Source organism: Sander vitreus, chromosome 19 (genome assembly GCF_031162955.1).
Source record: "Sander vitreus isolate 19-12246 chromosome 19, sanVit1, whole genome shotgun sequence".
In the NCBI taxonomy this organism is placed as follows: Eukaryota; Metazoa; Chordata; class Actinopteri; order Perciformes; family Percidae; genus Sander; species Sander vitreus.
The window spans coordinates 15,631,894-15,645,101 of record NC_135873.1 but is presented as its reverse complement, the minus strand read 5'-3'; the positions used below and the strand labels follow the sequence as shown (position 1 = coordinate 15,645,101).

The window sequence follows — 13,208 nt, the reverse complement described above, 5'->3', positions numbered from 1 at the left end:
AATCTCTCTCAGAAATGACGAGTTAATTTTTGCACAAGCATTTACTGAATTGTAAGTGTTAAACAATGTAAATAAAGTGTTTTGTAAAAATAAAATAAAAACTCTCTCTCTCACTTTGTCTCTCTCTCTTTCTCTCATCCCGTGTCTGTGAATTGCTCTGGGATTTTAATACTCACAAAAGTCGGCAGGTTTGATTTAATTACATAAGTGAAAGAATATCAAAGCAAATTAGCTGAACAGTCACACAACAGCTGACTAATCACTAACATTAATGGCAGTTTATATTCACTAACTCTACTAAAATCTAGTTAAAAAAATAAATAAAATTGAAGCCCTTTAACAATTGCTACTTCCCCCCCAGTCTTGTTGAAGGCCTAGTACCATATTTTCAATGCATGGCTGTCCAATAATATTCTGTGCAGCTCAGTATCTTTGAAATTTACATCCATACTAGATTAGTTGGAACCTTCCAATTTCCATCCATTACCAAGTCCTGTGCCATTTTAATGAGACAGAAAGGAAAGGTGTGGAGGTCAGTGTGGGGGAAAGGGATGTTGAGTTTGCACTGTGGTCAACACATTGAAGATGCACTGCTAACTGATTTTGGTTAGATTTTTTTTTCTTACATATGCTTACATACCAAACTGTAATCAGTTAGGGTTAGATACTTTGTATATCTTCTATACACACAGACACAGTGTGTGGTCTGGAGTGAGAACATGCAGGTGGATAGACCAAAGGGTATGACATTAACAGACGGAGTGCTAGCACCCTGCATGCTGGCCATATGTCATGCCAAATCTCATCTTATCTAGCGCTAAAAGAAGGTGCTGCTGGCTGCTGAAAGGCCACCTTCCAAACAGATATCATCAGCCTGACACCCTGACCTGACAGCAGCTGAAGGCTACAGCTCTGCTCACGTCGCATTAAGGTGGGAGAGCAGGGTCACAGAATAGTGCAATAAAAACACAAGGCCGTTACTTCCTAAACCCTTCAAAGCAGTACAAATAAAAAAAAAAGATCAAATAGTAGGTTAATGCAATCAGGTTATGCAATCAGTACGCTAAAGATCCTGTAGAAATTGCTGCGTCCCAAAATGCAACCAAATTTAATGTACCCTCTTCTTCTGATAAGTCTTACATTTCCCATTGCTCTCTTGGTTTGCCTTTGCAACTTCTTCCTTCCACTGTTTGTACTGAAGTGGAACAACCAGGGACTTCTAACAGTTAATGAGACATGGTTTGGTTTTCTGAGGATCCTGTGGCATTACTGTATTACTTACTTTGGATTTCGTGAGATCATTATGGAAATTCCTGCTAGTCTGTTATTGATATATTGTGTCAATAGTCCCCAAGTATTCATGTTAGCCATTTTTGCTCAAACCTGGTAGCTAAGGAAATCTGTATTTCGATTTGTCCTCTATTGTAGAGAACAGGGATATACAATATTAAATATTTGTATTCCACCACTCACTGGCCTTTTCAGTCTATGTGCAATCAGAATATCTATTTTTATATATTTAGTGCCACATTAATAGTGCCGCTTACCCTGGAAGAAAGCCTATCTGTATGGAACAGCAAGCAGAGACTTTGGTACCCTGATTTTCTTACTCAAGCTCAAGTCTTTAGTTACTGTCGGTCTCTGGAGAAGGAATCGACCGCGAGATGTCATGGCATTGAATAAATTGTTGTCTGTAGTTCTACCCTGGTTTGTTCCCTCTCTCTCCCACCCACAGTCTCTCCCCCTCCTTTATACACTCACACAAACTCATATTTTTGGGATCCTTTATATAGTGTGGTGTTTGACTGAGTGGCCATGAAGCAGGGCACTGCTGCATAAGGGTGCTCAGTCAACCAAATAATACAAAGGTTAAATAAAAGATTCCTTGCAAAACCGCTGAAACCCACTGTTCCAAGTCTGCGGTAGATTATTGCTCAAGCAGTGAATACCGCATCAATATTTAAAGACAGCAGCTGAATTAAAAGAGCATCAATGACGAAAGGGTTTTTTCCATTATCGTGGTGTATGTGAACAACTACAAGACCTCCTGACATTCTCTGACTGCAAGGTTTGTCACATCACAACACACAAATGTGTCCTGACCTCAATCAACAGAGATAATTATAAATAAAAGATAATTTACAATAAAGTAGAATTCAAGTCAGTTCCAGAGAAATGACTAAGAGCCCTGTGGTGAGATAAAAAAAAAAAGCTCCATCTCCTCCCTACTGCAGGGAGATCACACGATATCCCCAGTGCTTGTACGACATCTAGTGGCAAACCCGGGGTATAGACATCCTGTAAGCATTATTTGACTGTGTGTCATGCCAGTGGCTCCACACATAATAAGTAGTGTAATTCGTCATACACTGAGATCACTTCCATGCCTGGCGGAGGCTTTTGAAGTTTTGTATTACACTTTATAAAGTCTGACATAAACAGCGTTCAAGTGCATTTTAAGTGCAGAGACGTGACACACATACAGCAGAAGCTTAGAACACAAGCAAGTGTGGTTCGCACATCAAGACATATGTATGATTCTACAGAAACAGCTTCCACTGACAACACTGATTCCACCATCAACCAACCATCACCACTACACAATAATGCTAACATGACCAGTTTCTAACATAATGCCAAATCCAAACCCTCATCCTTGACTGCAAACTGATGACATGTACCAATGACTCAATACATACGTGGAAACATAATTTAAACACACTCTTTTTCAAGGTAGAAAAGCAAACAAAGAGGAAACTAAATGGCTTTGTGATGCTACTTCCTCAGTTTTTTTTTTACCTCACCTTCCTCAGTTTACCCTCTGAGGTCTAAGGGCATGTTCTCGAGTTTTACATATCTTCTTAAATTGTCCTTTGTAAGGTATTTGCATGTAACTGATCCCCATGTGTTTCATATCAAAATGTTCAGAACAAACTCAGCTTTCTCAACAATGGGACCCAAATTTGTCATAGAGCAAATAGTTTTGGTGCTTGAAATGAGTTTACCAAAGTCTTAGGTTCACAAAATGGACGATGGACACACAAGTCCACCAATTATACACAGAGAGGCAGATGACGAGTTTTACAAGCTATCTTCCCTGTCTCCTACTTCATTGTGTGAGTGATGTATGATCTCGGAGTAAAAAGGACGTGGAAGCAGAGATTCAGCCGATTCCAGCAATATGTAAACCACATTTCTGTGCTGTGTTATCACTGAAATATTAAAAGAGACATTGAAAAACATCGCCATGGACGCATCGTGCGTTCACTGACCTTAGACGGTTAATCAAAGTCAGACCCACATCTTCCCACCCTCACAAAGACATGGGAATTAAAGAGCACACACAGACACAAACATTGTGACAAACATCAGGTTTTCTCCATTTGTGTCACTGTGGTTGGCAGCACTTACCTCTGGGCCAGTTGTGCAATTGTCAGTGGCCATGATAGAAATAACTGTTTGCTATCATTCTGTCAGCATGGGGCAGGAAAACATTAGCTTGCTCCGAAAACAAGCATGCACCAGGTGGTGTCGTCTCTCAGTGGATAAGCAATTAGCTTTCTGGGGGCCAAAACTAGAGTTTGTCCCACATAGAAAACAAGCAACACCTGTGTGTGCAGCCAAGTGGAGCCGAGACTCAGCGCCGCATAATAGAAAATAGGAACATCCAACAGGGGTGTGTCAAGTTGCCCTTTTCTGAATGCATATTTTGGAGAAGGTGGACAGGAAAATGAATAGAATGGGTAACAGGCAGGGGAGAGGAAATTAAATTATTTCAGTGTGGTTGGCAAGCGAGGAGAATTGCAGGATGAAAAATCATGATAATTATGCAAGTGAAACATGAATTAAATGTGTGACAGAAAAAGGGAAATCAAAGTGACGGAACTCATGCAAAGAAGAAAAATGCGACTGAGATTATGTATTGGAAAAAGAGGTGGGGAGAGACATACAAATGAGGCGGTAAGAAAAACATGAATGATGAAGAAAATTATGTGTAATGGGAAAAATAAATTCAACAGATTCAAAGGTAAGAACGTATGGAAGAGTGACATGGGCACTGAGAGAGCTGTCACTCATCATGAGGTCAGCAGGAATCAGAAAAGGGCCACTGCACAGAATCAAGATGAAATAGACAGATACATTTTAGTCAGAAAAATGGATAGAACCACTTACTGAGGCTACAGTCTATCCTGATACAATCTGGCGGGAGAAAGAGCGAAATGGTGAGATCAAATAAAAAGAGAAAGAAAGAGACAGAAAGAGGATAAAAGAGAAAAAAGACATTTTACATCCTTCAAGGTACATTCTGCAGACAACCAAGCATTGCTCTGGGGCCACCATCTGGGGACAGGCTCTGAGTCAGGATCACCCTTTTCCTCCATCAATCCCATCATCCATCCCTCCTTCCACCCGATACCCCCAAAGCACAGCAGAAGGCAAGACTTACACCATGGGGTCTATGCAGTAGGAGAAAATGAGGCTGTATCAACACAGTGATGACTCTTGAAAATAAACTATGCAAAGTGCTCCATTGTTGGTGTAATAAACACTTTACACGTGATTACAGAGAGAGCATCAAAATGCAAATTGTGCACTTGAAATTTTAAGGTTCTATCTAGGTGGATTGCAGTTCTCAAATACTGAGCGTCAGAGATTTAACGTCCCATCTGGCAAAGCGCTATGCTTTTTGCATCTTTTTCAATGTTTTATGTCAAACGTCTGTTGGTTTCCATTTCTCTAAAGCATAATAACTGTATAAAGCATGCACTACTCCAAACATCATAAATATATGATTACATTCATTAAACAAGTCAGATAGAGCCTATAATTTCAACTGCACAAAGTGTTTTGGCCATATTTAGATGGCTTAAATAACTTCAGGTGGTTGCTTTCTTGACTGGTGTTGCAAATAAACACTGTGAAGCCATTATGCTCACACTGTGTACAAATGCCCTTCTTCCTGCATCTGCTGTGCGCTCACTACAGCAGATGTAATGTCTTGCACCTTTAACTTTGGCCCTGTTTTGCCAGCAATTTGAGATGCACTTGCCTTCTGCAGCACTTTGGGCATGAGAAACCCAACAGTGTAAATGACAAGAAAGGGTGATCTGCACATCCCAACCACTGCGCGCCTGGTGCACACCAGAAACCGCAAGAAATACGACCCTACTCTGCACTGTTGGCTACAAGTGGTAATACAAGGTATTAACTGTTATCATTTTACAAGCTGTGTTGTCAGAATAATTGCCGTGTTGGTTAAATAGCTTTGCTATTGAAGCAGAGTGTCAGCAAACATCCGCTCTGGTTAAAAAACACTCTGCTCTGAAGCTTACCCTGACCTTTGACCCCCCCCCCCCAACCCACCGTTAGTAAACAGAGACTTCTTTTACAGGGATCATTAAAGTATCAAATTAATATTCCCCAGCGAATCTCCTAACTTGAAATGAATCCATTGCTGTTCAGCCCCATCTAGTGGCTGTAAACTGCGTGTGCATGTGGCAGCGTGGTTGGGTTGTGGACCTCGAGCTGTCAACCGCTACAGAATAGTGGACACAAACAGCCAGGGACCGGCGTCACGCTGTAGAGAGGTGGGGGTAATACAAATACAATTCCATTACATTTATTTGAGGGCCACATGTGTTGGTAAAGTAAACTAGAATGCGCCTGTTGTCATCTCACAATGTTAGAGTGACAGGCTTAGCTTCTGCTGACACATTGAACAGGTTATTTTCAGTATATATCACTAATAGATATCATTAGGGATAAATCTGTCCAATTATTACCTTTGCTGGTGATTAATTAGCAGGGTTTGCAATTATCTTAGCAAGTATTAAAGCCTTAACAGATATGGAGAATTCCCTGCTGATGCATTAAGTTGTTAATTAATTCCTTTGCAAAAGAGCTAAGAAAATTAGCTCTTTTAGCATAGCTCTGTTTTACTTTGTTGAGGTGTCATTTAAGCTCCTTTGAAAACAGGGTCTCATTCCTTTGTGAGAAATGGATATACAAATGAATGGGAGGAGTTTGCTGCTATGGATTAGCCACGAGTATGTGCTTGGGGGACTCCTAGCAGGTCAAGCTGTGGCCCTGTGGACAGAAGTTACAAATGTGTGTGCAACTCCGGAAAACTACAGCTGTGAGCCGGTCTCTCTGACTGTTTGATCCAAGGGCCGCAGACATACAGGCCATTGAAAGGATGAAAAGTTCCATCTTCTGAGTCTTGGCCAGGTGGGGTGTTAATGAGTGACAGGAAATGAGAGAGGGAGAAGGAGAAAGAGGAGTGAGAGAAAGGGAAGTAGAGAAAGACTGAGGCCACCTCCGCCACCCCTCCCTCCCTGTCTCAATGGTGGCTTAAACTCCCATATTCCAGGGTGCAACTCTGTCATTCTCCTCCCGGTTCACCGCTGAGAGTCTGTTCCTTCAAAAGGTGCAGGATAGACTTAAGGTATCCCTAAGCTGGAAGGTTATACCCATCTTCCCCAGAGCACTAAGATTCATTGCAATTACATTTTGTATAAGTCAAAAGGTCTGCATTCCTGCAGCCAGTGATTAGGGGGAATCCTTTTGCTCTTCTCTGAAACCATCCATCTTACAAACCCTACTCTACTCTTCACTGACCTTCTACCCAACTAAGATTGGCTTTCAGACCTCTTTACACCCCGTTTTCTTTTAACTCATCTGTAATTACTTAGGATGAGGATTCTTATCTCCTCTTAGCGCCGTTGCCGGGAAGAAGTGGAGCCAACCCGCCTCTCAGCTAACAATAGAGCAGAACCACGAGGAGGAGCAATACAGGAGCAAGGCCACCTTGAAGCTTTTAGAGACAGGTTAGTGGGGTACGGGCCATAGATACTGATAGAGATGGAGCATTTAAACAGGAGGAGGCGCTATGTGGCTTCACAGAGGGTAAATGCAGAGGGGATGGAGGTGGGACCAGGGGTCAAATAATATGGAACAGAAATGACTGCAGGGTGGCTCCCCACACAGGGCAAAATGGGGGGATCCCTTTTTATACTTTTAGTCTTATTTTCCTGCAGCAAACACTTTATCAGTTTGTGGAGGAGAGGTTTCTGTATTTGTACCTCAGTTTTCTCAAATAAATAGCCTTTAAACCTTTAGTTTTTCTCATTTAAACCAATGGGCTGTGATGGGCATAAACTAGCTTGTTAGCTTACTGCACTGCCAACTGTTCTTATTAAATTCAATGAATCGTACAAAACAGATCTGACATAACTGAGGGACAAATTTAGAAGCTTATCCCCAACTAACTGACAATGAAAAAAAAAAAAAAAACAATGGTGTGAAACTCAAAATGTCAAAACGTCCTCCTAAGTTTCAGCAGTATTCAATGCTAAAATACTGAGTGAAGATGAGGAGACAAGGGATGGTAAGGGAAAGGTAAGCAGGGACAACCACGCTGGGTCACGGTGGCCTACCGAGGTTCACGGTGAGCTTGACGCGGCCTCCGTCCAGCTCTAGTCGCAGGGTGTCCGCCGACTCCTTGGAGGTGGTGGCCATGAGCAGGCCATACGCCCGCTGAGACATGAAGCGCAGCGCCACGTCCTCGGCCTCCGTGTGCATGGTGACCGGCATGATGATCTTCAGGTACATGCTGCCGTCGTAACTCAGCACCGTCGCCTCTGGATAGGGGTGAGGCAGAGGACAGAAGAGGGACAGTGACGAGTGGGTGACACATTGCACAGGAGAGGTAAAGACCCACATAGAGCCGGGGCATAGGCATTGAGATCGATTGGATAGGACAGAACAGTATCGGCAGTCAAGTTCAAGCATCTGTCAAATTCAATGTCAGTCTACACGGCATGGAAACCCATAAGAGGTATCTTTTGGAAAATCTTCCTACTGAATTCCCAGTTACACCAAATACTTGACATCTAGTTATAACTAGATTTAAAAAAACATGCATTTTTAATATGTCATTATTAAAGATTTGACCATTTACTTTAGCCTCATATGTGATACTTTTTTTCTGTCTCTGCCTTGTAACCATTTCAAATATAACCAAAGCCCTTATTTGTCAAAATAAAGGTGATTTGGATCTACAACATTAGATCAAGGGAACATTCAGTGATGATCAAAGCCAAATGTGACTGAAAATTGAAAACCTACAGCGATCAAAAGATAATATCAATCATTTCTGCACTTCTCAGACATCTGTGTGGGTTAAAGGTTTGATCACAGCATGTTCACTACACCCCTAAGCCTTCGTCTCTTTTTGTGTTTTTCTGAAATTGCATTTTCATTAGTGTGCCATGTCAATTTCATTGTGTCTTCATTTGTGTCACGCTAATGTTTGGTGAGTGCAGAATATTCTCAGGACTTCTTACATCCACGTTACATATTCATCAGATGACAAATCTACCACCCACAGCACAAAATGAAAATGTTCTTTATAACTAAGAAAGGAAGCCACTAGAAATATTCATAATAAATCCAATGACAGACTGTCCTCAAGCTGAGAGAAATGTCAAAAACAAAAGTGCAGCTGGTTTCCGAGACATCCTTTCTCACACTAGACACGACCGTGGTTACTCTCTCTAGAATCAGCCATGCCATAAATAGACTGCTGTGTGGAGTGACAGTTCCCTGAGTACTGCTCTTATTTTGCAGTGCGGGTCGATGTGCGTCACCATAGGCTAACATGAGTCACTGCCACAAGGTAAATGAAACGTTTGGGCTTTCGAAAATGATGTTAAAAAGATCGAGAAAAATCTGGTAAAAAGCAGTGATGTTAAAAAAGTGTACAACATAGATTTGCACATGCTGGACCAATCAATTAATCAAAATAATCTATAGTGCACAAAGAATATTCATTATCATCCCAATGCCAGCTCCAAACCAGCAACGCTATTAGTTGTTTGTGGCTTAGAGGCATCATGTAATATGCCCTGGGATTTCTTCCTCAAGTCAATATCATTGATTGTCTTTACACTCTGTTAATCTATGCTCTCAGTCTATTGACACAGAGTAATATATGGCTGGTTATAAGAAAAGTGCCCTCTGTCACATCTCTGCAATAACACAAGGCTCCACTAGATGGCAAAAGAGCATCACTGAAACCACACCTGTCATCTGAGCACCTGCCAAAACTGTCTAAATATCACCCTTCAAAATAAAGACATTTCATCCTCTACCTCCACTATCCTGATTTGAATCCAATCTCGCCTTCCCTCATTACCCTCCTTGTCCCTCAAAATCCAATACTGCCATGGCTCACTCACCCCCACGGACGTGCAAAGACAAACCGTGAAGGGAGGCGCCTGCAGCTAATTGAAAGGAATCAGATGTACAGGGTGCTATTTGACTAGCTCACCCCCCCCGCCTCTCGCTGTGGCGTATGCGCCACCTGGGTTTGCGTGACTGACACAGATGGCGGCGGTAGGATTTGCTGCTCTGTCACACCACTGGCGGCCTCTCAGAGCTTCACCCTCCACTCCCCCCTCCCAGCCAGCGGGGCGTGACGCCACCCAGCCTCGGGCCCACACATGGCTCCCTGTGGAGCTCTTACTCTTACTATACAGCAGCTGCTTGGTTGTGTGAAACACAAGGCAGCACGTTGCTGAAAGGCTCCTCCCGCACTTGTTTTCAATTTCACATTAACATCATTTAACATTCTCATTGTTTCATTTGTCAACCATCTGTATTTTTTGCTTCATTGTAAAAAAGGTCAATATGTTGTTTGGGATGATACAGTGGCATTTATTTTCGGAATTGTGCACAACATAATTGTGTATTATTGCAAACCAGATGCATGCATTGTCTTCAAGTCTTGGTCCCTTCACCCATAGAGATACAAATTCCCTTCAACGACAGCCTCCTTACCTATCTCACAGTTGGTACCCAGGTATCCGGTGCCGATGCAATCACATATGTAGCGGTTCCAGCCCTCTTTGCACAGACCTGCGTTGCCACAGGGGGCGCTGCTGCACCTCTTCTGCAGCTCACGGGTGCAGAAGCTGCTGACACCAAACGCGCTCTGGATCTCAGCCAGGCGACGGACATCGCGGCTCTTGCCATCAATGAAGAGGTCGCGGACGCAGCCCACGTAGCCATAGTTAAGCAGTGCCGTCCACACCTCTGGCGGCAGGATGAGGTCCGACTTAGACTCGGGCAGCCCGCCTAGGTACATATCACTGTCCAGGTCCAGGATTTCACTGCCCTCTGGGGAGCTGAAGGGCATGCTGCGGCTGTTAACTGAGATAGATCCTAAAAGACAGATACACAAACAAGTTATCTGTACAATATTTAAATATTTCTGATACCCATGTAAACGAATACATCTAGCTACATAAATACATATGGTGTGCAACTTGTGTGTTTGTTTGCATGTGTCGGAGCACGCATATTGTATTTAGTGAGAGACTGAATGTGTGTTTTAATGACTCAAAGACACTGAAGAAGTATGTGGTCTGGATAGGTGTGTGAGTGGGTGACTGAGTGGGCAAGCGGCAAATGGTTGGGTGGGAGGAGCAGTAAGTGGATAATTGAGGGACAAAGCACAGACAGAGGGACATACAAGAGACAGGAAGAATAGATGACAGTAGAGTGTGTGTGTGTGTGTGTGTGTGTGTGTGTGTGTGTGTGTGTGTGTCTAATGTGTCTGTAATAGGCTAAATGGAGGAGAAGGGAAGCAGAATGCAGCAGGGAGTGGGTGAAACAAAAGGCCCTTCTTTCTGTGATTAACGACTCCGTCTTAATTTTCTATTAAAAGCCAATTACAGCAGGAGCAGCAGTGAGATCACATGCACACACACACACACACACACACACACACACACACACACACACACACACACACACACACACAGTCATTATAAGATGCCATTAGGGGGAGATATAATGTTCAAGGTGTTTGCCCACCTACAGATCATTCATCAGACACCAGACACTCAAGCATGCAGATGCTCCTGTTTGTGCCCACATGCAGGACACATCCAGTAAACTCTTACACTCTAATGCTTAAAGAAGCTACAAAATACAATGACGATACTAATAGATTAAGTACATGTTTGGTCAAAGTGCATGTTTGTGGTTTTGTAAATTAGTGTGGAGCTAGTAACGAATGTCTAGTCTCAAGTGTAAAGCTGCATAAAAGAGCCAATGTGTGTTTAGTCAGGGCTGTGAGTTCTGTAGAGCTATGTCTTGTAATTTCTTTGCATTTTCACTAGTCTACATACAAGAAAATGACACAAAGGATATTTCTTTTGTTGAGACATTGTTAAACTGTGGACAGAACCGGCAAAATACATGATGACTGTAGATTTGGTGAATTTAAAAATAAATAAAAATAAATCCTCATTGATGCTGATACCACCCCAATTAACTATTTTCTACAGTCAAAATTAAGTCACATTTTTTCTTGATGGTGGAAGTATCAACTCTGTTAAAAGAAGTCACCGAGTCCTACGGGTTGTTATAATTTTTTGACATGCTGCTATTTGTGTTTATCAGTGTTTTAAGCCCCCAACGTCTCCTTCCAGGCAGCGCTGCCTGGAAGGCACTAGGATTAGGCAATGGGTATAGTTACGGTTATGGTTAGGGTTAGGGTTAAGGTTAGGGTTAGGTGCCTTGAAGTCAACGGTCGCAGCACTGCCTGGAAGGAGACGTTGGGGGCGTAAAACACCATTGAGCGCTAATTGTGAAGATGTTGAATTTGTCACAGTTAAATGGAGAATAAAATAGTGGCACATAAATCTGATTGATGTGATAATTAGAACTGGACGGGCTATAAAATGTGGATGATGAATGTAAACAAATCTGTCCAATAAACCGTTTGCAAATGCACAGTCAAATTCTAGATCAGTTTTAACTAAGGGCGTTTTCAAACCTGTAATACGTTTGCTTTGGTCCAAATCAGTTGATGTGTTTGTAAACTTGGAGCGGTTTCCCCTTAGTTTGGTTTTGTCTTCTACCTTGAAAAACTCCAAGCGTGCCAAAATGCGTCACTACTAATCAGGCAAGAACATTCACTCCTCTTATTGGTCAGATATGTCTGGGGCGGGAGCAAGAAAGTAAATATAGGAAGCAGGTCCTGTGTTCTGGACTAGTGCATATTTCTTGCACAAAACGAACCGCTGCAGAGTTCGACTAAAAGCGTACCGAGACCACCTCATCAAGAATTTCTCGGTACGCTTGTTTGGTCTGCTTTTGGTGAGCACCCGAGTGCGATTGCCCCATTCGTACCTGCCAGCAGCGCAAACGAACTCTAGTACGGTTCAACCAAACTAAAGGAGGCAGGTGTGAAAGCGCCCTTAAAAGTTGAAAGCACTCCTCACCTTTCCTCCCTTCCCTCTGGAAATCCACATGGCACCATTCCCCATCATTGACCTTCTTGTTACTGGCCTTCAGCTTTGTTTTCCCAGAGCCCATATCGATCAGCAGGTACAAATACCCCTCCAGCAGCTCCATGGCAAAGTAATCAGTCTTCAGCTCCCTACCAGGCTTCTGCTCTTTGGGACCCTGAGGACGGCCATGGCTGAACAGCAGGAGCCCGCTGGGCTCCGTAGTGCGGAAGTCGAAGGAGATAGATCCCGTCTTCTTGGTGTTCCACTTGGGCAGGGAGATGTAGGACTCGGGGGTCTCAAAGGTGACGGGGTCCAGGGCCGCCACGTCCTCGCAGCGAAACACCAAGTCACCATTCAGGGTGATTTTAGGGTCGCGCTCGATGGCCAGCCGTGACAGCTCCAGCTTAAAGTCGTTGTTCTTGTACACCACCTGGAGAGCAGAGAGGACAGCGAGTGGTTACAAAGTTATATTTCTTTATAAAATATTGGTGGAGACGTGTGATTTCCGATTCAAATGAAGCATCTAGAATTTATTATTATTTTAAAATGGGACTTCCTATAGCCTAAAAACTAAAATGCAGCTGCAACAGCGAAGAACACCCTGTCCATAATCATGCAGATGCATCCTAATTGCCCAAATTAATTTCAAGTGTCGGTTATAGTGGCTACTGGAATATCTTGTAAGCATGGGGAAATGATGAATCAAGACATGAATGAAATAGATGGCTTTCTCTTGAACAGCAGTGTGAAGCCAACGTTGATAACATGTTACGGAAGCTGTTTTTCTATCACCCTGATCCCCCGAACCAAGAAAAGTAGTTCATATGAGCACATTTCATTACAAAGACACTTAATGTGTCTTACATAAAAAAGAGGCATACAACAAAAATCAAGCATATGCAACGC

At 42.8% G+C, this 13,208-nt stretch overlaps 1 protein-coding gene across 2 annotated transcripts in view; it reads right to left on the bottom strand.

Annotated features, from left to right (window-relative positions):
- nrxn2b (neurexin 2b) overlaps positions 1-13,208 on the bottom strand; it is a 652,809-nt gene that overhangs the window by 379,642 nt on the left and 259,959 nt on the right. For both annotated transcript variants that reach the window (XM_078276170.1, XM_078276169.1), the window contains 4 exons: positions 12,294-12,732; positions 9,841-10,224; positions 7,437-7,640; positions 4,174-4,200 (listed from right to left, as the gene is read on the bottom strand). In XM_078276170.1, the coding sequence (XP_078132296.1) occupies positions 4,174-4,200; positions 7,437-7,640; positions 9,841-10,224; positions 12,294-12,732 (1,054 nt within the window). The remainder of the gene's footprint in view (positions 1-4,173; positions 4,201-7,436; positions 7,641-9,840; positions 10,225-12,293; positions 12,733-13,208) is intronic.